The following is a 25356-nucleotide window of genomic DNA, read 5'->3' as shown; positions in this document are numbered from 1 at the left end:
TGTGCTACAAGACTTGGCCTGCCTGAATCTGGACTGCAAGGAGGAAGGCTACTGCTGGGATGTGAGGGCAGAGAGTATGAACCAGCCAAAAGTTCTGTGGAAGAGTTATCTATCATTCATGTAACTGTTGCTGTATTGAGTCTTTGGTACCTTCTCAAACCCTAAAATGTTACATGTTCTGTGCATAGCTCTGGGATTAGCAATGGCCAAATATTGCCTATTAGAAAATCCCACAAAATTTTTCACTGATTCAAAGCATTTCTGGAGAAGGGCTCAAGATATCTATGTTTCTGGCTATACAGGACATGCAAGACTCTTTAAATAAACTCCATGACTGCTCACAATATCTGGCTAAAGGATTGAAGTTAAATACGCACACAGGTGGAGAAAAAGCTTTTGTCCTGATTTAGTGACTTTGTTTTCATCTTTAATTAAAAGACTGGAACAGGTATACCAAAAGAATCAGATTTCATTCCATTCTTGGTCTTTCAGTTTTTCAGCTGGGTTTACTCTTGATATAGTCTGTTGAGAACTTCAAAAGGGAACACTGCATTTTGGACCTCTATATGTCATTTGTATTCAATGATGGTAGCTGATGGCATCTCACCTCCTGAGCTAGAAATTTTCAGGTAGCTGAATATCCTACCATCATGTTTTATCCTTACGAGGAAATGCATGAAAAGTTAGAAGTTTTGTTAAGGAGAGATACAAACTCAGCTCACAATTCCTGGAAGATTTTCTCTCCCACAGCTCTTCTGTTACAACAGCCCTTTATCCTTGAAGGTGCCAGGGCCTTGCACCTTGAAGGTTCTTTGAAATGTAGAGAATTCTCTTTGGCTTCAGCTGGAGAAGTCTCAAAACCTACCGCCAAATGGTCACTAATGCCTTAGGCTTTGGACCCAGCCTTTAAGTCTTTGCTTATGTGTGTCATCTTGATAAAGTTCCACAGGACAACTCACATGAGTAAGTGTCTGAACAGCTCACTTTCTTTGTGTTGCTTGTTAGTGCTTGTGTGCTTTGATATTCAATGTGTCTATATCACCACACAGCATTTTATTTTTATTTTCATAAAATACTTGAATTAAATTACACTGATATGAAATATGCCTCTGGGCCTATGCAGATGTTTCCAAAAAGCCTAATAACAAACAGATCACAGGGCAGAAGATCACATATTCTTACAGTCACTTCCAAGCCTAACTGCTTTTCAGAGTTCTGATTACAAGAAAAGCCATGCTGCCGATGTTGCTTTAACTGTGATGTTAAAATGAAAACTCATTGTTGCATCCCAGGGGGGCTCAGGAACACTGACTTTGCTGCCCATCTGAAATGGTATAATGTTCTCTATTTCTATCATGTGGGTATCAGTTCCAAGTTGGAAACCAGCCTTCTCTCATAATTCAAGCTGGGGCTGTGCTGATGCAAACCTTCTCAGATATTATAAGCCAGTATGAGCTCAAAAAAAGAATTCACTGCTCAAGGCCAAATAGCTTCAAAGCTAACAATCCTCCAGAGTCGGTGTGAAAGTGTTGAAACTGTCAATGTCAACTTACACCATGCATAGTGAGTGTAAAACTTCAATAATGACATCACGAAGAAAAGGACAAAGGGCAGGCACTACACAGGAAAGTGCCAGTGCTCTTCAAATCTTTGAAACCTTCAAGGATTTATCCGGACTAACACTTCTACACATAGTCATTGGGGTCTTAGGCTATACTGATTAAGGATTTAGCTTATTCAAAGGCTCTCACTGATAGCAAGGATGACAAGGTTTCAGCAGTTATATTGGATTCCATTAGCTTTCACTTAAAAAAAAACATACCCCCAAACCCTCAGGATCCTGGTCTTTTTTTCTGCCTCTGATTTTCTTTCTTTGAGTCAACCTTTATTTTTTGCCTTAACACACACACATGCACACATGCACACACACACATTAATATATATTAATGCCTGGGTTTGATTCACAAACAGGTTTTGCAACACTTGTGCTCTCAGTTCTCAGAATGCAGATCCCAGAAGAATTGAATCAATCCTTCAGGAATTCCCTGAAGCACCACATAACATGTTCACTCATTTCAGTTGCACTTAGGGCAACAGATACACTTTTAAAAGGGGAAAAACATATCAGAGAAGAAGGTAGGGGTATTCTAGTTTAAAAAAAAAAATCAGCTAATCAAGAGAGAAATTAAAAAGTGAGACTGTGGTTTTGGTGTCAGGGATAAGTACCTATCCTAATGCTTTTAGTGCAAACTAAATAGAAATAAGTGTAATGGAGGACAGACATGCTTCCTTTATAACTAGGTTTTCAGAGAGTCAGCCTCAGACAAAGAGCAAAGAGATGGCACACTGGAAGAGTGATCAGTTTCCTCTGTCCTCCCTCTCTTATTTGTGAGAACAGTAAAAGAAGAATCCATGTTGTATGGTGCAGACATGCAGTAACCGTTGAAGCCCCACATTAAATATCTTCCTTGAAAAGAAACTATGAGTATCATCTGTTAATACATGGCAAAAACAAGATGAAGAAATATTATTTATTATTTAATAATTTAATAATTTAATTACTCTCCTATTACTCAAGATCTTGTGACAGGGTACTGAATGCAGGCCTCCCAACTCTTAATCCAGCACATGAAGCCCCAGCTCATTCCTCATTCTTGCATTTCTCATTTCTACTTTCTTCTAGTTCTGCTGTAGGTATCACCAGCTTCTTGCCACTTTAGCTGCACCAGCACCCTTGGCACATTTCAGTTGCTTAACATGGGACTTTCTGTGGCGCTGTGTAATCCATGCTGGTATACCCATGACATCTGTAGGGAGCTGGCAGATCTGACACAGGGCCTATGGAGACCTGTGATCATCTAAACCTGCAGATACAAACCAGAGAGTGGCTGAAATGGCACTAGACATCACCATTTGGCAACAGAAGTGTACCACACATACTTCAGTGTTGCTTTCCTGAGGAGTTGTAGGAACTGTTGCACAATATTGCCTGCTGCACCAAAGATCCTGATCCCATCCCAAAGTTGTGAGGGATGGACTACTGTTTCTGAAATATTAGCTCAGGGACCCTCGTGCACTCTCTTACACAATTACCTAAGACATTTTCTAGGATTACCTGCATTGTCATGGAAGGAGAGTGTACTCATTCCAGTGTCTAAGCCATTTAATGATACAGTTGACAACACAGCATAATTTTTTTTTAATCCATCAAAGGCATCTATTTTTACTTTGTTATTACAGTCCCAGTAATTTTCTGTATATCAATTCCACTTATGCAAGTAAAAAAAAGGCTTTTCATGAAAACAAACCAGCTGAGAGTTGTTTCTTTGTCCCACAGAGAAATATGAGGTGGGAGCCAGTGGAGGAAGCTTCAAGTTATTGCAGCCTTACCTAGCTCTGGGATGGAAAATAGTAAAGTTAGATCTGTGGGTTACTCAGCTCAAGCTAGTAAGTTACTTAGAGGCAAGGTTTGGTTTTTTTAATATAGTTATCCTACTTAGAAGACCTCAGGCAATAACGCTCTGTGGGATAGCTGTGCAGGCCCACACTAGCACAGAGGGGCTCTCTGACACTCTGGGCAGCAGCAGCCTGGAGATACTCTGTGTGGTTTGCAGGTTCACTGGGGAATGGAACCAATTCACAGCCACAGTGGCCGACTTTAAATGTGGAATTTCTGTGGACAGATGCAGATCATGGCATGAATTCTGCTGGTTTTGGTCTGAGGTCTCCCTGCCTCCTGTACCACCAGCATCCTCATTTTGGGCCCTCACAGAATTCTCAAATCTGCCACAGAGATGTGGAGTCTCCTACTCCAGGTGCACCAAAAGCCGTTGTCTTGGGGCTCATGACCTCTGGGCTTTAAACAATATCCTGAGGGTTTATTTTTCACTGTATTATGGTTGTTGTTGACGTAAAACCAACTGTTTATTTTTCTTGCTGCACTTGGTCCCTTAAAAAAGCAATTAGCATGAAAGGATTGAAGGGGTGAAGGATTATCACAACCATGGGAGTGGACAAGACCAAGGGGAGGTGGGAATACTCTGCCTCCTTTACAAGCTGCTCTCTTCTGTGCTAATGCACTTGTTTTTGCTGAAAGGACTGCACCACAATGCTGACTTTAAACTTTTATGAGGAAGGTTTCACATATTGGCTGTGAAGTGATCTCCTCAAACATATTTCCTTTTGGGGTCCCTGTAATGATTGTGTACACAGGCATCCAAAGAGCTGAGTTAGCTGCTGCTGGACTGTTATTTCACTCACTCCGACTTTACATCCTCATTAGGTCACTAACTTCCTTCGATCTCTCCCCAGCTTGTAGAGTGGTATCAGAATGGGGCTGTTCTGGAGGGGGCTACTTTCTCATTTTTCAATAAGGCCTATACAGCATAAGGAACCTACATTAAAATCAGAACACTGGTCTTATAAGTTAAAACTGTAATAGTTAAGTTTCATTATGAGACAAGAATTTAGATGCTTGGGTTTCTTTTCCTGGAAGAATTCTTTCATATTCTTGATATATTTCTTACTCTGTGGTGATAATGAGCCTACTTTGGTGGACCCTTTCTTACCAGAGCCTCTCATTTATACAGTTTTACTGTCGAAGGACTTGCTGAAATCCTCTGCTATATCTCTGCAAAGAGCAAAACTCTCCTTGGGGCAAAGAGCAAGCACAATATGGGACTGCATTTAAACACCACTGGAGGAATAAATACTTCTTAGTGACTTGCAAATCTGTACCCATTCTCCCATAAAAGGTATCACACATATTGTTTCTGCCTAGGTAGCATTCCATAATTCCATCCAGCTGGAAGAAAAGGAGGCCAGACAAAACCAGTCAAACCGAGGATATCTGCTTCACTGATAATACCTCAACATGAATCCACTAAAACAGCTCAGGCACATCAGGATTTTAAGAAACTCCTGCCCTGACTAATGCTTTGTTCTGATGCAAAGTTTTAAAATGAATGCTGCTCAATATAATTTGAGCTTCAGCCTGAATGTCCCCTGGTTGTCTGCAGTTATCCCAATATCTGGTGCAGGAACAACCCAAACTTTGAAGATGATCTTTCACTAGCAGTGCCATCTCTTCCTCTTACCACAGCCCAAGTGTGACTACAAGAAATACACTTTGTATGTGGTGGAGGAAGGGTAGATGGACATCTAATCTCTGAAGAGCAGCATGGAGGTCAGTCGCTATCTCAAGGAATTAATATAAGACGGTAAGGATAGATAAAATACACTGTCTCCTTGTGGCCTGTCAGCAAAGCAGGTAGCCCATGCCATAGTAAGCATCTGAGAGAGGGCAGTTACTTCTTTCTTTCAGTCCTACATCCAGTGCTCACTGATTTCTTTTTCTGTGACTAATACCCATCAGTGCCTCATCCACCTGGCTGGATCTTCTGTTACTTTTCTGATCATTTATGAGCAATATACTCTCTCATACACCTCACAAAGACACACTCATTTGCAATCATTACATCAGCTAGGGATTTTTGAGTGACAAAAGACCTCGCTAGGATTTCAGAAAGGGTAAACTGTGGAAAGCACTGAGAAGGTATACCACAGACCAAACAGGTATGGTCTATCATTTAGTTCACTCCCTTGTCAGTGAAATGACACTGATCTTTACAACCTGTCCCCACCACATGCTTCCTCTGAAAAAGTCTTATTAGTCTTCACAACAGCATGGCAATCTCCATTGAGGAGGCAAAATGAGGCCAACTAGATAGTGTCTATGAAAAATAGACATGGAAGAGACTAAGATATGGTGCACAATGCCAGAGAGGATAGCAAAGAGCTGAGAGCAGCTGTGTACCATTCTACATCCACCTGAGATTTCACATCTTCGCAGTAGTTTTGCAAAGCAAAGCACTCTTCCCTCAGAATGCAGGAGGACACAGGAGTATATTCACAAGACTAGTCTTATGACTCTAAGTAATCACAGTCTTGCCTGTTGTGTAATGTCATCACTGAAAAGGCTGGTTGTACTAATAGGAAGTGATGGCTGATCCCATTTAGAGAAACATTTCTAAGAAGCAACAAGCGGTATACTATCAGGAGGACTTTTAGATTTCCACATCTCTTCTCCTGGGGGCGCCTGCAGATAAAGAAGAACTAGGAAGGAAAAGTAAATGTTTACTTTCCTTTTTTTTTTGAAATCACTAAGTACAGTGCTGCAAATGCAGTTGCATTTGTTCTATAAATCACATAATGACTCAATAAAAGCAAGAAAGACGTGTAGCAACAAGGGAGGATGAAAGAGTGAAAAATTCTGTAGGCCAATTATGGGAACTTTGTGTTTCTCCTTTAATATGCAGGCCTTTCACAGCGCGTACACAGTCATGGTCTGTACTTAACTCTCCTGAGATAAACTCAGAGAAGTTCAGCTAAAAGAATGGTTTCTCCAAATTTGTCCCCTTAGCTGAACTAAGTACACAGGTCTTATTTGTAAAAGGTGATTAGCATGCAGGTCCTACCACATCATTTACAGATGTTTTGCTGGAGGCCAAATTCTGCTTGATTTGCATAACTGTTTTCACCATTGTTAGCTTTGGTTTTTCCGTGACACTGAATTATGACATTTTTAGAATGTCTTTGGTCCATAAGCTACCATGAAGGCCCAGTAAAATATTCTATACTATATATGTTATCTCATAAACAACGAAGAGTCAATGCAGAAAAACTGAATTGCCCACAGTCACAAGAAAAATTATCATCTGTCAAGACCTGCCAGTTCCTAAAAATCATGTTTATACTATACTTTTCTTGATCTCCCATTTCAAAGTCTAGCCCAGATGTGCACTGGTAGAAAAATCCTGTGGCTTCTCCGTTCCTGAACGTCCATCACAACCCACTGTGTTGCTGTTGGGAGAGCGTGTCTCTACAAGCTGTACTTAACTATCTTCTGCATGCAAATCATCAGCAGCATGTGACCCACCCAGAAACAGCTACAGCAAGCATATGATCTTGGAAACCAGAATTATTCCTACTGATCGGCTTTGTTCAAGAGTCTATGTTCACTGAGAGCAGTATCTTTGGATACAGTTGGATTCTGTGGTGTTGGAGCTGGAAGACAAGCCTACCCTTGCCTGGGTGATATGGAGGCAGTACTCAGGTTGCGCTCATCATCTTTCTGAAGTTGTCTCCAGTGAAATGTTTGCATCAAATGGTATCAGGCCCCGGTAACAGAAACCAATGTATTTCCCCAAGCCTGGACTAATCCTCCATGCCCTTTCAATGCCATGCCTGCTAGTTTGATTTCCCTAAAAAAGATTCTATACAGAACAAGAGTCATAAAGGCTGCTGTGCCTATTAACTCTTCAAACTGCATGTGCTCTCACCCTCACCCCCACCCCAAAAGGGATGCATACATATACATCCTGCATGGAAGGAAAGGCTTTGCACAAGGCATTGCAATGGAAATGTAGTATTTCATACTGTAGTGTCAAGCTTGCCATCTAAATCAGATACATCATCCATTGACTCCAGTGCTCTAAGTTACTCTTTGAAACATATCTTCCCTCTTGAATTAGATGGGGAGATCATGTACTAAGTCATCTCTGTATGGAATCCAATACAGAGCCCTGCAAAGCAAGCAGCCCTATGAAACAACGAGGCATAGGGGAGGTGCTACCACTGGGTTATTGCTTCAAGGGCTGGGCACAGACAATACTGGGGCAGGTTGGTGGCCTGCTTGTGTAGACAATGAGAAGCTAATCAAGACCTAAGATAACTGCTCTGACAGATAGTATCTCATAAACCTACTTGCAGCAGTTTTAAAGATCATCACCCCCTCCAGCTCCAGGGATGTGTGCCCATGCATCAGGTGCTCCAGTCCATGCCTGGTGTATTAATTGAAACTGCCAAGCTGTGAACTGCATCAGCTGAGGCATCGGCACACCCTCTGTTTTGTCCATTTTGCTGACTCTGCAGTGAGACTATCCCCAGTGGCAGGGATGGCACAGACAGCCAGGGCAGTATCACAGTTAGCAGGTAGAACTTGATTTGCCAGGGAAGGCCTTTCAGGACCCTATGAGTATAAAGAGCAGAAATTTTTATTCAGGAAAGATATTTGCATAACATACATCAAAAAGGAATATAAAGATATGATTTTCCCCCATCCAGGGGAAATAATAGATAGAAGCTCACCTGCTTCCTTTGCAGGCTACCTTCAGAAGCACCTGCTGATATAGTCTCATTCTCTTTTCTCTCTGAAACTCTTGTCACACATATGAGATTTTTTTCATTCCTCACTCATGCCCTTCATGAAAGACAGCAGTAGTCTCCATGTGCTGTAATTGGACTGACTGGCTGGCTGATTCCTGTTCTCCCCTTGTGCAGCCCTGGAAACCTGGGAGAAAAAAGGTGGAACAACCAGCCACTCAAAAAACCCCAGACCATTTAAAAGGTTAAGGAGTAGAGCATGAAACTTCTGTCTGTTACAGACGACTGGGCATTGCAATTCCGATGTCTTGTTCCTAATACTTCCATACTATGATTGTCACAAGGATAACAAAGGATGGGAAAGACAAGCCATTCTCATTGGGAACTTTTAAAGGGGATTTCTGTGAGTTGAGTATTACACTTCCTTTTTTTCCGAAGTGTGACAATGTTTGAGAAAGCAAGGTACGGTATGCTTAGCCTAAACTCTCTAAAGGATGTTAAATGTTGTGAATGTTCAAAAAACACACTGTGTGTCTGCACATGCACCTAAGTCAAGCAGTCCTTCTATTGTTATCCTGGGTGTTGCTTGCAGTGGAAAGAGAATGCTCACACCACCTCAGTATCAGTAAGTCTGAACTGATAGTGGTGTTCTTACAGGGTAAAAATGACCATTACAGATAACATGCAGTTAATCTTGCAGATCAGCTTCTCCTCAGCTCAGCTCAGCACACTTATTTTATTTACATTTCCTTCACCCTCTCCCAGACCATAAACAAAGGAGCTGCTGATTTTGATTGCCAGTACCAAAGCATTTTAGTATTCTATTAACTCCGCCTATTTATATCCTTATTGAAGTGTCCTCCTTTTTCTTCCCTCTCCTTTTTACTAACCCAGCCTGTACCAGATATTTATCTATTCTCTCTCCTCATTCTGGTCTTCTGTGCTTCTCCTCTGTGAGTTCCTCAGCAAAAGGCAAACATCAAGAAACTCCTCTAAATTGAGAGGAGAGCTTAGCACAGACTCAGCTCTCATTCATTTGCAGCAATGCTGCTGCAGTGCTCTTGAGCGTATATGTCCTCTGTCCTTCCTTCTTTCAGACATGACTATGACTGCATCTTAATCATGTTATTGCAAGGGCTGACCAGAGTTCCAGCACTCCAGATAACTTGAGGAAGGTAAGTATGTTCTTCTGCCAAAAATGTGTCAGTCACAAAATCAAAAACTCCTCCATCTAAATCTGATGCTTTCACTGTATGATTGGTGCAACATAAAGGAGGATGGAAAGGGAAAGTAACGATTCACTAAAAGGCTGCCTTCTTAATTTTGCCAGTCTGTAAAATGGGACTCTCCATGTTTGTATCAGATGGTTAAGACTCAGAAAGTGTCATATTTTGATTTCTTCCCACTGCTTAGAATTCCAGATAAGAAGTAATAAAAATTATTCAAAATATCTGTTAATAAGGTTATTTTTAAAGGTTACAGAACATTTGCAAACAATATAGCTCATAAAACTTATATCTTTTGAGGTCTGAATTAGACTCAACTTCCATTCCAGAGCAGAGCTCATCTTGTGTTGTTCATTTTTGCTTGGTGCTACCCTTAGAAACTTGGCCTATCCCAGGGATAAATTTTTTGCTAAAGAATAAATAAATAAACAAATAAATGATTCCCTGTATTTAGTGGTCACTGCTTCAACCCCTGAAGTGTTGGCAACTGAGAATCTTGTGACAGATGGAAGGTAGTCACTGTGTTAAACAATGGGCTTAGCCCTCTTTGAGTCACGTGGTACAGCAGTTAAAGATATTATGGAACAACTGTTGTACCTTATGCCTTGATTATGTCAGCATCTTATGGCTGCTGTAAGCTACACTGGCAATACTATTGAATTGCATCTTGTTTTCCCTCTTAGTCCTTCCAGTTTTGCCTACTCATAGGCTTAATAGATTAGAAAAAATGAAAGACTTCTTTACAGTGTTTTTGCTGTCTCTGAAAAGTTGATCTTTCAGGACTGGTAACTGACATATTGAATTTGGCCCTTATGGTAATTGTTTAAATGTTATAGACGCTTTAACATGTCATCTGTTAAACTTATTGGTGATGCAGCTGTTCAGCTTGCAGTATGGGTAACATTTACATGATTTACTGGGTGACGTACAGTTTTTGATTCAATAGTAATGTATTTGATTCAATAGGTGATGCATCTAATTCAACTGGGAGTCCGTCTAATTCAAAGGTGATGCATTTGATTCACTAGCTGATGTACCTGATTTAGAAGGTGATGGATCTAGTTCACTGAAAATGATTCCAATTCCCCCATGCAAGGTATTTACTTCAGTGTGTGATGAATGAGCTTTAATAATAATACATGTTTCTCTGATAGTGGATATATTGGCTTCAATTTATATCACAAGCTTCCCAAATCTGGAGTGGAGTGGAGTGACACCTTGCAGCCACCATTCAGGTGAGGATCACCAGCAGTGTGAAACATTAGCCACTAAAATAATGTGAGCAAATTATGTGATAAAAGCTGTGCTTCCCAGATGAAATATTTTCACCAGATGTGATGTGGGGATACAAATGCCCTGTCACTGCTGTTATTGCTACCACAGTACATGACAAAAATCCCCAAATCCATTTACCTTTAGTGTCATTGCTGGGATTACATACTGAGTACTTATTTCCCCAGAGCTATGTGAGCTCTCAAATAGCAGCATCTGAACTAACAGCTCCCCTTTCCTCATTTTTGTGTGTGCTTTTATTTTGTTAGAGGTTGGCAAATATTTAGCTCTGGTGAAAATGGGGAAAAGGGTGTTGGCAAAGAGCAGTATCACATGGGGTAAGGCATGTGGGAGCTCAGGCCTGCACAGCATACTGCTAACCACCTTTTTTTCACTGGAATCATATCCTGGTGCAAACTTATGGAAGCTTCTGCTTCACAAGCATTGGTGCATTGTTTTTCAGCTGGTTATTGCCTGCACTTGAAACAGATTTCTGAAGAGGTCAGTCTCATTGCCTTGTCCACTTCAGGCTCCACCTCCAAAATCAGTGGCAGAATCTTCGGGTGATGGTTGGGATCTTTTGCAGATGCAAGTTACATTTTCAGCCACAAATATGGAACCTCTGCTCGGACTCCTATTTAAAAAAAAAAAAAAAAAAAAGCTCCTGTTGGACTTGTGTCTCTTATCTGTGCAATGGTCAGCTCTGGAGCTGTGGATATTGTTGATTTTTTTGTACTACAATAGTGCATAGAGGGGGAGTCCCATTTCAGAAGGCCTAGGCTCAGCCATGAAAGAAGATCGTCTATAAGCTTGGGCGCATGTTTGGTCGATATGCACCCATGCACATGTACAAACCTGGAAGATTTTCAGTGGGATCTCAGAGCCCCAGAAAGTCAGTTTGTAGCCTAAAGCAACTCTCTTTCACTTCCCAGCCCAACTTTGTGGCTGCTTCTTCCTTATAACATTTCCCTACCCTTATCCCCAGTGAAGAACTACTCCTCCTGGGGGCAAAAGCAACAACTACAGTCCATCCATGGCTCATGTCCGTACACATGCCTCCATTTTGTGCTCCACTTGAAAGGGCTCCCAGGGCAAATGCTTCATTCTTTGTGCCCTTTTTACAGCTCTTTGAGGCATATTCATTTTCTTGTGTGGATGCAAGTTTAATTCTTGTACCTGTGGCTGATATGTCTGCCTTTTAAAGTCTACTAGGCAAATAAATGTACAAGTCAGTCTCCAAATGCTAAAAATAATGTACTAAATAGAAAATAAGTATCTAATCTTAAAATAAATGAATAAATGAAAATTCTTTCACACTTTATTACTCCAGGCTGTGTCTAGAGATGCACTGAAGTTGTTGCAGGCTTAAGTAGTCAGCTTTTTTCCTATCCACTGAGTTTTCAGGATTGAGATTCATGCACCTCCATTTGGTATCATATGTTCAGAGAGAATACATTAACACATTGGTACCTGATCTGGGGGAATAGGGCTGTTTTCTTTCCTTCCTCTCTACGTATTTCTTTTCCTTGCTTTCCTCCCTTCTCTCTAGTCATGGCAGTGACTGAAATGCAGATACGAACTCTGTGAAATTCAACAAGAGCCAGTCCTGGAATCTGCACCTGTGGCAGGGTAACCCTAGATGTATGGACAGACTGGGTAATGAGATGCTGTAGAGCAGCACCGTGGAAAGGGACCTGGGGGTCCTGGTTGATGGCAAGCTGAATTCGAGTCAGCAGTGCCCTGGCAGCCAGGAGGGCCAGCCCTGTCCTGTGGGGCATCAGGCACAGCATCACCAGCCTGGCAAGGGAGGGGATTGTCCCGCTCTGCTCTGCACTGGGGCAGCCACACCTCGAGTGCTGGAGGTGGTTTTGGGTGCCACAATATAAAACAATATTAAGCTGTTAGAGAGCATCTGAAGGAGGGCCATGAGGATGGTGAAGCACCTTGAGGGGAAGCTGTATGAGGAGCAGCTGAGGTCACTTGGCCTGCTCATCCTAGAGAAGAGGAGACTGAGGACAGCCTTCATCACAGTTTATGGCTTCCTCACAATGGGAAGCAGAGGGGCAGACACTGATCTCAGTGACCCGTGACAGGACCTGAGGGAGCAACATGAAGATGAGTCAGGAAGGTTTAGGTGGATATTAGGAAAAGATTTTTCCAGAGGGTGGTCGGGCACTGGAAGAGGCTCCCCAGGGAAGTGGTCACAGCACCAGCCTGACATAGTTCAAGAAGTGTTTAGACAGTGCTCTTAGGCACATGGTGTGATTGTTGGGGTTGTCTTGTGAAGGGCCAGGAGTTGGTGGTCCTTGTCGGTCTCTTATAACTCCAGATATTTAAAGATTTTATGACGCTATGAAATCTATCTTTTTCATTATGACATATGCAGTGACATCCATCTACTACACCTTAATGCTCAGTCAGTAAAATATGTATTTTCTGCTCAGAGAGTAAATGTATTAACTGCCCTTTTCTGTTTTAATGAATAAAATGAGGAGAAATAAGTCTGGAAAATTAAATGGTTTAGAGTAACAGTGTCAGCTCTTACACAGAGTTCAAGCTTTGGCTACTGCTTTGACAGCTACAGATCTGCAACAACAAACATTGCTGAAATACTAGGTAAGAGCCTCTTAAGTTCTTGACACAAAATACATTGACAGTCCTTGTTCAACGTAACACTTGGCAGACTTAATTAAGCAGACTTAATTTCTTAGTGATGAGAAAACAAGAAAAATTCAATCTCAAGTGCCTGGCAGTTTGAAATGACTGGGATGTTCTGGAGAATTTAGAAGAACAAGCCTGCAAATATTGCTTCAGTTAGAGTGTCTGTATATTACAGACATGTGTATCTGTATAAGCAGAACAAAACCCACTATTCAATATTCATGTCATCAGGCACCTACTCTGACCTCTGTGTCCTTTCCTATAGGACATATACATTCCATATTTCTGCTTTGGGTGCTGTGACAATCTCCATTAAAATTAAAGGAAAACAGGCAACAGTTATTGTCTTGAAATTTTCTCCAAGTTTTTGTTTTCTTCTTTCTGTTTATTTTTTTAAAAGATTTATTTTATATCAAAACATTTAGCAAGGAACTCTGAGGACAAAGTAAGCTATATTGCAAGGAATATTCTGCCCATCTTCTCCTTCACAGACTGTAAGTGTTCAGGTGGGCTTCGAGGCCCAGGTTTCTGCAGTTAATGTCATTTTATTTACAGGTTTCCAAACACCCCTCTCCTTTTATAAAAAATTATTATTTTTTAATTATTAATATTTTTATATTTTTTGGCAACTTTTGATATCTGAAATAAGAAATGGGAGAAAAGGCATGTTGCCTTGGGGCCTGGAATGACTAGATATACAGCTAATTGTTTTGGCTACTTTTTAAAAACATCTCTCAGGGGCTGAAAAGCTGATCCCACCAGCAGGCAGATAACCAAATTAATTTGTCAAAGGCTTGATCTGTGCCTCCCAGAGTCTTTGCATCTTACAGGGCTTGGAAGCTGCATTCTCTCTTCTAGGCGCTGTCGTTAGTTGAATGCTGCCATTTTTACAATTTCAAACCCTGCCATGTTGCACCGAGGAACTGCAGCTGCTGCTTGTTGGGGTACTGAGTAAAGCATGCTCCTGTGATGGCCCCCAGAGACAGATGCACAGCACAGCTTATTGAAACAGATGGGGTGAGGGAGGTATGCTTCATTGACAAAGCACATTTGTCTAAATACAGGAAGAATGAAAACACAGCACTTACCACTGATACATAATCTTAAATCCAGTGAAGTTTGGAATGGGGGAGATGAATGCTGTGCTTGCCACAGTGTAATACACGAAGACATAAAAAAACCCTTCTTCATTCGTCCTCGATTTTTGAGTACGTTTGCCTCTTAAAAAATCCACAGAAAGCAGCCAGGCTGCTCATATGAGCAAGCTGAGAGATAAAGCAGGGCATTCAAATAACTATGAACTCATTCTAGCTACACCCTTTGCCACCATGTAGCAGAAGAACTATGCAGAGCCCTCACAATGATGTGCAGACATTGCCCACAGAGCTTCTTATTTTTGAAACCTGGAACAGACATCCATTTTCTTGTATGCTTCTGAATCTTTCACTTAAGACTATGACAACTTTCATAGGCATTAGAGGCTAAGCTCTGTGAGATGTGGGCATAATCATCCTTATATTGGTGTGGAAACTAAGGACATATGGCATGGTAGTTTTAATAGGAGCCAGAGGTAGAACTTGGAAATATATTCTGCTCTCCCACCCTTATTTGGTTCTTCAGCGTCTATTATTCTGCCATGAAGTGAGAGCAACTCCATGCGGTATTAGTTAAGATCAATGAAGAGAAGCAGGTAAATCTTTCTTCTCTCATGTGGTATATTCTGGTTTGGGAACAAAGAGCATTTAGACTCATGGAAACTGTCCCTCTCACGCTTTTTCCTCTAAGGCAAGGGAGAATTTTCATCTTTGTAACAAGATGCTTTATGGACAGTGTTGTTTTTGGGCATGTGTTTCTTCTTCTCTGGGTTGGTGGAGGCTCATTGCTCTGTTATTGCTGATAAAACCTGGTTGTGTTAAATGCTGGACTAGAACAGGTGAGGAGATGCAGCTTAAATCAATCTGAAACAACATGTTAGAGCATGATCCTAAATTAAAGACTAAAAAAAGCCTTATTTTCCTATATTGCTTTTTTAGTTTCTCCAGTCCCACACCTGATAACATAAACCTTCACACCTGGACTGAGATTTATCGTTAGTGGGGCTTATTGGAAATTCTGTTCTTTCACTGTTTGAGTGAGAGGATTAGAATTTCTTGAGACACAGGCTCAGTCAGGTCATAGTAGCAGGACTTTGATCAGATGTGTGTCAGAACAGTATGCTACATCTTGCAGTTAAGGGGAGGCTAAATGGATGGCTTCATCCACAAGAACTGTAGGATTTTGTGCTGGGTGTCTTTCCCTGCAGCTATTGTTACTGTCTTGGGGTGGGAGAGTAAGGATATGAATACTTAAAAGGACTTGTTAGCCTGTTAGATTTAACACATCCCTATCAGGAACAACAACTGCCCAACAATAGGCAGACAAAAAGCCATTGTCCCAGTTAGATTTTGTAGTCATACCTAACTAAACATATTTTCACTCTTCTGCTCATATCACTCCTGTACAAACTGTCATCTTAAATATTGTTGAGCAATTTGAATGGCAAAATAGCATCTTTTCAATAGGAAAATTATCAGCAATGGTCTAGGTCTCAGGATAGCAAAGGGACCATAAAGCTAGCTCAACAAGCCAGCTGAGAATTTCCCTGGAGAATTTTCCCAGCTCTTGGCATAGGGGACATCTCATGGATATGGCCAGGAGGCAGGGAGGAAAGGGGTGTGAACTGTAGCATAATCCTTGGGGCTACTGTTAAAACAGCCCCAAGGTTCCCCTTAATTGGTTTGCGGGCTGAACTGGCTCCTAACCAGCTGCTGGGGTGTGAGAACTACAAATATGGCAGAGGTACTTTTCTTTCCTCCTCTTCCCAGCTGCAGAAAGCACAGTTTAGCCTGGGTGCACAAGTGGGCCTCCCAGCTTATTCTTTCAGTGAAACTTCTGTGTTGTGTCGTGTCAGTGGATTCTATCTCAGCCCTGGGACAGCTACCAACCAAACAAGCCAAGTATCTTATTTCCTTAACTTACACCTCTTGATAAGTGAGCGCACATATGTATACATACATACGTACGTACACACAAAATTCTAATGTGGACTTTCCACAGCAAAATGGAAAAAAACAGCAGGAGAAATAAGACAGCTTAATATTTTATAATTGACTTATCTATTCTATGGATATGTTAATTAGGGATGAAAAAGAAACAAGTTATTTTGCCACAAACAAAGAGAGAAATCACACCAGACCTAGAGTTTTCAACACTCTTCTCCCTGATAGTGTTTTATGTAATCATCTTTTACTACTTTCTGGAGGGCTATTTATGATATCAACTTTGAGAAAATTTTTTTTTTCACAGGCTCTACCTTTTGCAAGAGAATAAATCTAGACCAGCACTAGGATTTTGTACAGATATGTGAGATACTTAAAAATAACTTGTCTCCCCAATAGCAAGTCCACTCTTCATCCAATCAACGTTTGTGGGACAGGTAATTTAAAACCAGCTCCACTTAGCAGAAAGCCTACCAATGTGTTTTGCTGCATACACAGATACCTGTCGGCCAGAATTTCAACCATGCCATAGGATGGAATGCCACAGCCAGAAAACCCAGTTTTACCATCCGCACAATGCTACAATCAGAGTGATTGCCCAGTTTTCTAAGGTCCTCTCTATCCTGTATCAATTGCCATCTTGCTGTGAAAAAATCATCTGTATCTAGAAGTTATGCCTTAGCTCAGCCAAGAATTGGAGACCAAAAAGTGGAACTTAACATATGCGGTACCAGACATATGTGTATATAGACAGCACTAAGCACACTAGTAGGAAAAAAAGAGCGTCATGGGTCATTACAACTGCAGACCATGTCAGAGAGCAGAACTTCAAATTACCTGACTTAACAGAAGTTAGTACAGAATGATAGTAGAATCGTGGAATTGTTGATGTTTGAAAGGCCTCTAAAATAATTGAGTCCAGCCATTGACCTGGCACTGCCAGTCCACCGCTATACCATATCCCTAAGTTACATGTCTATGGGTCTTTTAAATACCTTCAGGGATGGTGATTTAACCACTTTGCTGGGCAGCCTCTGCCACTGCTTGGCAACCCTTTTCATAAAGAAATTTTTCCTAATATCCACTCTAAAAGTCTGCTGGTACAAACTGAGACTTTTTTCCTCACCTCCTACATCTTGTTATTTGTGAAAAGAGATTGATCCCCACCTCGCTACAGCCTCCTTTCAGGTAGCTGTAGAGAGTGCAAAGGTCTCCTTCTACTTTCTGTCCTTTATTTTGTGTTGCTTTTTCTACAGGTTTTACTGAAAAGATGAGGAAAATAAGAAAAATACACAGGGACTGTTTTGATTTGCTAAATTTTTCTGGCTTAAGGTAATCTTGCCTGAACACAACCTAAGACAAATCTGCCTAAAGTTTGTCTCACTACAACTTCTCCATAAACTCCCACCTACCTCCACTTCATAGCTTTGACCCAGCAGAGGCCCTGCTGTTTATGCTACATCCTAACACAGAGCTGGAGAAAGATTATGAAACAGGGAATCTATCCAGGAACAAAATTGCATTTTTTTTTTTCCATCTTCCAGAGGTAAATAAAAAGTCAAGACCATTTGACAATGGGAAATGGGATTCAAAGCAAAAATAGAAGCCCATATTTTGTCAGATATCCAAGTTTTTTTTTTCTGGTGAGAGGTTTTCACAAGAGTTATAACCCCTTTTGGTGGGGTTACATCACCATTTGATCTAAACCCCCACAGTAAGACTACATCTGCTACTAAGCTGTGTTGTAAATGTCTTTAATTTTTATATTTCATCTGAAGGGAGTTGTTAAAGTAGGTTTACAGGGTGCTGGATCTTTGAATAAAAGACATCAGGACTGAAGCAAAGCTCTGCATGACACTTAATTTTCACTCTAATAAGCCCTCCTAAAACATTACAAGATTTTGGTTTTCCCTGAACTTGCTTTCCCTTCCTGCATGATTACTTTTTTTTTAAATTTTTTCTCCCTCGTTTTTTTAAGGACGCATTTTAGGAGAATGTTTTTATTTTTTGCCCAGATGACACCACTTCTCTTTTCACCCTAACCCAGATGTTCTCCTCTCTCTGAGCAAATCTCTCTGAAGTCCTTTTTCAAAGCCATTGCTTTTATTTAGTTTTTTGTTGGTTTTCTTTCTTTCTTTTGTTTTTAATAACTGTTCGTCTGGACTCTCTGGGGCCTTTAGTTTGACTTTTGTCTGTGAGGGTAGGAAGGGATCCTCCAATACCTCTGTGCTCAGATTTTAAGGTTCCTTTGGAAGTGTTCTCCAAGACATTAAAAAGTTCTTTCCTGGCTGAGCATAACTAAGTGTGGGACCCTTCTTGATCACCTGGAGGGGTCATTGTAGAGCAAACATGAACTATTATCTTTCCCAGTCCAAAGTAATTTCATTGGCTCTTTTTGCCCTGTATAACAGACAAGAGAAAAAATGTGGAGTCCAGGCTTTTGGCATGGCAACTCAGATCTGAGAATATTTCCACACAGCCATCAAACCTGGCTGGTTTGGTTTTCATTTGAGGGTCTTGTTTTCATTTTGGAGAACAAAACAAATGATTTCGGATTGTGGACCTAGGTCATACAGCAAAAAAATGAAAAAAAAGAGAAAAATCTGCCTTCCTAAAGAAAAGAAAAAGAAGGAATAATATCAGTATTTAGAACCCAACAAATAGAACATGGAAAACCAAGCACTCTATCTGCAATGTGACATTCATCTGAAGAATGAATGATATTGTCAAAATGCAGGGAGATTCTGCAGCAGTTAAATAAAGGGAATTACATGTTTGCATCCCTTTGGAGAAGTGGGTTTGAAAAGAATTCAAGTATGCAAGAACAACATGGGTTGTGTTCAACAGGCAGGCCTGAACCCAGAATTTGGTGTTGTAATTCAAGATAGGGCTCCTGGATTACGTGACGCGTAGCAACTACCAGCTAGACGTGATGAGAAATATTTTTCTCTGTTTTTAATCAAGAAACTGTAACAAGGTTTCTAAAGGAATATCATTATCACTATTATTACAGTTGCAAAAAAAGGTATTGAAACCAAGCACTCAAAAGTCAGTGAATTTCATAAACAGATTTTTTTTTTCAAGACTTATACAACCATATTCTGTATCTATTTTTGATTCGCAATTTCATTGTGAAACATATATTTTAATGGATTATATCTGTCATTAGTGCACACCATAAATACAATAGTAATCGTCAGATTCATAGCTAGCACTCATGCAGAGCTGTACATAATCACAATTCTCTACAAACGTACTTGCCTCATGCTCAGAGTTCAAGTGGTAATTCTTGAATAAAGAACAGAGAGATCAGACTTGTGTAACACTCAAAACCATCTGTGCTCCTGGGGCTCCAGAGTGCAGACAAATGCCTGACTAGCTACTCCAAAGTACTTCTTGTCTGGACTATTTTTCTATGCTGGTATATTTATGCTTTCATTAAAATCAACAAGAATAGCTGAAGCCTAATGTGTGCACCAGTCCCTAAAAAGGCAGGGGCTTACTGCCCATTTCTCAGTAAATAGAGTCTGTAGAGATACAACATTAATTTTATTTCTAGCATAGATATAATCTGCTTAGATTCAAGCTATTCTCTTTCATGCCGTCCTTTTAATATGTTTGGATATACACCCTTCCCCTGCTTCAGAAAACTTCTGAAAACCCACCTTTCTGTGAGGCATGCCAGGTGCTGGACTACTCCCGCACTGTGGGTGTCCTTAAATTATTTTGTTTGTAATGAGTTGTGCCTTCAGGGCCTTATCTTGAATTCCTTGCACACCCAACATTCACTGAAGTTGATGGAGGTACAAAAGGCAGGCCTATAGATTGTGCTGGGATCTACTGAGCTTTCTCCTAATTATGCCTCCTGTGTGGGCTCTGCTGTCTTTTCCAAGTGAGGTGCGGCTCCTCTTCCAGAGTTCAGCACCCTCTTTCCTCTCACTCCTCCCTCTCCCCCTCCTCCCCCCCCCCCTTTTTTTTTTGTATGGCATTTGTCTAAGTAAGATGTTGCATGTGCTACTGTCATGGACACATCTGCCTCCTGAATACAGTAGGCACTAATGTTTGTTTCTCCAACCACACTACTATCCAAGATGCTGAAAAACTCTCATTCCATCCACTTACCACCCTCTGAAAAAAATCAGTGCTTCAATGTTTGTGGTACATGTAATATATTATGGTCTTAGTCTTTCATATCTATCCTTATTAAAAACAGACTTAGCAAAGTTAATTAGGGGTAATTTGCATTCAAGCTATTCATTATTTACTTAGCTTTGAACTGCAAACTTTAGGAATGCCATTTGTTCATTAAAATTCCCAATCTTTGCCCACTTTCCCTTTGATAGCACAGTGGTTAAAGAAATTTGTGCTTAGCTGCTGACTAACGATTCTCTGCACACTTCAGAGATGGCTGGAGGCCATTATTTCAGGATTAGAAAATAGTTAATATTGAATGCCATGAAGTTAAATTTGTGTTCATTTACTTATTATGTTGGAAATCAGATGTTCATTCTGTGTGAATTTCCCAGCAATACCCTCAGCCAAGCTTTGTAAACTCCAAAAAAAAAAAAAAAAAAAAAAGAGTAAACAATAATGAGAAGGTGAGGAGGTTTGAAAGAGGGTTAAAAAGGGGAATTAAACAGGTCTGTGAAAAAGAAATCATTGCTTTCCTCCTCCCCCCACAAGTCTTCCTTAATTCTCACAGTTATCACCCCTGTTAGCCACTTTTAATAGCATAAGGGAAAATTATCTGCTTTTTATTGTTAACCACTAATCTGAACAATTGCACGCCTGTAATTTCTCAGAAATTCTTGCTGTGTAGTGCTAACAGATACTGTGAGTTGGAAAAAGATGCAATGACATTTGTCTTGAAAACAGGAAAGAAGGATCCGTTTCTTAGTCACTCAGTGGGGATTGTTTGTCAAGTACCTCTTTAGTAACTTGGCTATGCCTGTCTAAAATGCAGGAATGATCCTTCCACGGAAAGAACCATATAGTCTAGAAAAGTAACCTCTGCAGAGGGCTGCAAGGCTGGCCAGATGCTGCTGTACTCTGTGGGCTGGGACAAATAATCTAGAACAAGTTTGGACAGTTAGCGCTTACTCAGGGATTGCTGTTTGACAATGCCTCCGTTTGATTTTCTTCTTCCAATGCAACCTAAAAGTGATTAGATCTTCTAACACTCCCTCCCCCTTCCCTCTACCTCTTGAACTACTGAGCAAATAAGGAAAGAAAATTAAAGAATAAAAAATGTAAGCAGTGATAGGGTGAGATCAATAAACTGTGGATTGCTAGCACTGAGTAAGCTTGACTAATCTTCTGCATATTGCATGTTGAGTTAACTTGCAAGAGAAATATGTTCCCTCTTATTGTCCTGTGTCTCATTGTGGGAAAGGAAGCAGGGACTGCAAATTAAAATACCCTTGATTTAGATTCTGTAGGGAATGCCCAGGAGTTCTTCCTATATTGCCACATGCTAGGAATTGAACTGTCTGCACCCTTACAATGTAGTGAGAATATTTGATTATTGTTTTCAGGCTGTGACTTCTTTTGTGCTATTCACCCCCACCACCTCCAACAAAATGGTCACTAAGGATGCTCTTCTGAGTAGCATCGGCACAGGACTCTGCTGTTTCAGAGGCAGAACAGACTCTGCTGTTTCTTCTACAGGGCAGAAGGTGAAAGGTGCCTGAATAGTAACCCAAGTAATACTATACAACATGCTGGCATAAGACTTCTGGGGAATTCCTGAGCTGAAATACACTGCACTGAGGATTGTTCATTGGGTACATATGGGGCTAAGAGGAGCTCAGACAGAAGTGGGCAACTAATGAAAAATAATTATGTTTATCGACATATTTGCATTACATGAGTTTTACACAAATAATGAGAAGTCTCTGAATCACCAGTCCAGGGAACGTACTACTCTTAGGATGGCTTCTTTTCTTCCACCATTAAAAATTTTACTTGGGCTAATGCTGGTGATCATCACTTTCCCCAAATCATGGAACAAGGTAGTAAGGTTGGAGGTCTCTTCAGTCCCAGGGGAACCTATAAAAGAAGTTAAGAGCAAGAATTAAAAGAAAAATGCCTGACAGGTTATTAATTTTATGTTCAGGTAGTAAGTTTATATATTTGACTACCAGAGTGACAATGGATCTAAGTTTGTGATGCACCAGGCCCACAGGCGAAAGCAAATAAAGTTTAAGCAACAGAAGAAAACTCACAGGAATAGACTATTTAGCATACATGTGGAGTTGTAGTTCTCATTCTAGTGCATACAAAGCTAGAAAGGTCCTTTTCTTCTGATGTACAGGTATGACAGTGAAGGAAGTGAGAAATACCACAGACTTCAGTGTAATTACTCAGATGGGAACCTATGTTTACAGTCCCACTTGGAAGGATCAAATTAGTAAATTGGAATTTCCCATCTACAGGAATTGTAGACCGCACACTATATATATGGTGCTGATAGTCAGTTATGAAATAGGCTGTACTTTTTCCTGCTTTCTGAAAGGAGGAAATTATGCTTGAAGACAGAAAACTCATTCAAACTCTGCTTGTAAGGCCATTTTCAGCAAATGGTGTCTACTTACACTTTATTTCTAAGCTCTCTCATGTCAAAAATCACCAGTTTGTCACAAAGGGGAACTGTAAAGGGCAGCTGAAGAAATTAAAAAATCTGTGTGCTGGATTTACTTATGTTTGCATAAGAATAGGCTACTTTTTAATCTCTTGAGCTTCCAAAGGAAATACTTGTGAGGGTCAAAAGAGAGTAATTTAATTACCTCAGAGATTCACAAGAAATTAGGCTTCAGTGATGCCTAGGATTGGTTAAATTAATAGGGAATATGCTTCAGTCAGAATGTTTGACAGTTATGCAATGAATTTCTGGTGCCAGTGCATTTCCAATAGCTTCAGTAGGGTCAAGATTTAGCTCATGTTAGCTGTGAGCCCAAGGTGATTATTGAATGTGTTGATTCAGGCTACTGTTAGTGTCCTAGAAGAGGACAGCATACCGAGGCCAATTCCATCTGCCAGTGTATAGGGAGCTACAATTCCAAACCAGTCAAATGGAAACAATATAAAATAATGAATATAGTAACATTTGATTGAGCATTGGGATTTTTTTAATTTAATTTTTTGGGGATTTTGGTGTTTGGTTTGAAGATTTTCTTTGGGTTTTTGTGGTGTTATTTATTTGAGTTTTTATTGTTATTATTATTTTAAAAATTGCTTCACAGCAATTTTTAATGTCCTGGGAAGTATAATGTTCAAAAGGAAGACCATGGTAATAAATTAAAAGAAAAGGCCGTGTAAAAGCCTGAGAAATACACAAATTCTGATCTCTGAGGACAAAGCATACCTAGTGCTATGAAACAAGTTTTCTATGGATTTACTCCAACATAATGTGAACCAAAGTATAACCATTTGTTTTATCATAAGCCTAAAACCAGATCACTTTACTTTGACACCTAGTTTTGGCTGCAACTGCACATGCATGTAGCCACACACATGCACTCACATTCTCTTCAACAGCCTTTCAGCCGTGCCACAGAGCAGTATGGTCTCTCTTGGATAAGCTGTGTTAAATTAAAATTAAACATCTCCAAGCTTTGTGCTCAGCCTCCCCTTGTGAATGTTCTGCTGTGGGTGTGCAGGGGGTTAATATCACAAATGTTCCACAGGAGGTTAGTGGGATTCAGTTTCAGCTAACATTTATTTTGCCAGCTCCTGTTCACTTTCATCTCTGCTCATGAACACTATTATCTTGTTTGTAATAATATATATAGATCACTGCAGCTGCGCTCTGCAAAATTCTTCCATTTTGTGAACTTTGCAAAAAATAAAATTAAAAAAAATTTCTTGAACTGTTTTAGCATTACTGACCCACCTTCCTAGGCTGGTCTCTCATACAAATTGTAAGCAAAACTTTCATTAAGAGTGGACTATCATGTTTCTGGTATAATCTCACAGCCAATGTAGTTTTTGTCTTTTCACTCAAGTATAATTGTCAACTGTTTTTTTTTTTTTAAAAGGAGTAGGTTACTTCAGCTTCTCTGCTTTTTGTCTGGTCCTATTGTTAGTTTCCTGTTGCAGGCATTACCTTTGACACACGTATGACGTGCAGCAGGTCATCACACTGTGCCTGAACTGTTCTGTCACTTGCTCAGGAGATTGCCAGCAAAAATATTGGTATCTATAGTCTTACATAGCAGTTTTCCTATCTTGCAAACCTACAGCTTCAGGTCCTGGAATCACTGGTGTTAATAACTGACAAACACTGGAAGGGCTATAAGAGTGTTTGACATGTTCTTTCACAAACTTACAGGAGCATGCTAAGTGGCATGTTTTTCCATAGACGTGATGTAAACTCAGTAATATTTGTACTTTAAAATCCAAACAGCCTAAAGAAGGAAATGGGTGTTTTTGAACAACCTGTGCAGTATAGATACATTGAAAAGCAAATGGAAGACTGTAAAGATGCAGGACCAGACTTGAATTTACACCAAAATTTTGAGCAGAAAAGACTCTTGTCTATGTTTTCTATGGTCTGATCCCATGGCTTCTCCCTAGAAAGACACACAAAGCAAACTCTTAGCTGTAAGTTCTTAATGTTTACCTATCTTCCTATTACTACAGTCCAGTTTACAATGGAACTATTATGCCAGAAGCTGAATGGTGTGATACAATAATTGACTTCCTTATCAGTTTCAGTCTTTCTCCTCTTCAAGAAACAGAAGTCATTGAATGACTAGGTCATAACTCTATTCTGCTTTTCTCATTTTGAGACAGAAAAGGCAGACTACCTTTCAAAGCCCCTACTCTGGGCTTTCAAAAAGGCAAAGCATAAAAGAAAGAATAGAAAAGGAAACAAAAAGGAAATGAAATGGAGATTTAAGTGGTTAGGCCTTGTGCTCAGCAGTCCTCAAGATCAAACTCACTCCTCTCCATGCAGCAGCTGGTATCAATGATCTTGCATTGTTCAAACAAGTTCC

At 40.3% G+C, this 25356-nt stretch overlaps 1 protein-coding gene and 1 long non-coding RNA gene across 2 annotated transcripts in view; one reads left to right on the top strand and one right to left on the bottom strand.

The window, feature by feature from the left end:
* Positions 1–490: 490 nt before the first annotated feature.
* Positions 491–21334, top strand: LOC121676907. Its single transcript, XR_006020653.1, has 4 exons — positions 491–504; positions 12823–12960; positions 15588–15591; positions 21324–21334. It is a non-coding gene; the product is annotated as an uncharacterized LOC121676907 (long non-coding RNA).
* BNC2 (basonuclin 2) overlaps positions 20874–25356 on the bottom strand; it is a 349594-nt gene continuing 345111 nt past the window's right edge. The window contains exon 7 of the mRNA XM_042053948.1: positions 20874–22408. Coding sequence (XP_041909882.1) covers positions 22393–22408 — 16 coding nt within the window. The 3' untranslated portion in view covers positions 20874–22392. The remainder of the gene's footprint in view (positions 22409–25356) is intronic.

The sequence above is a fragment of the Corvus kubaryi genome, unplaced genomic scaffold, assembly GCF_017639235.1.
Source record: "Corvus kubaryi isolate FWS band 111438036 unplaced genomic scaffold, C.kubaryi_AGA036_p1.0 split1-37296, whole genome shotgun sequence".
Taxonomy (NCBI): Eukaryota; Metazoa; Chordata; class Aves; order Passeriformes; family Corvidae; genus Corvus; species Corvus kubaryi.
The sequence above is the reverse complement of the archived record's forward strand: the minus strand, read 5'-3'. Positions and strand labels throughout refer to the sequence as shown.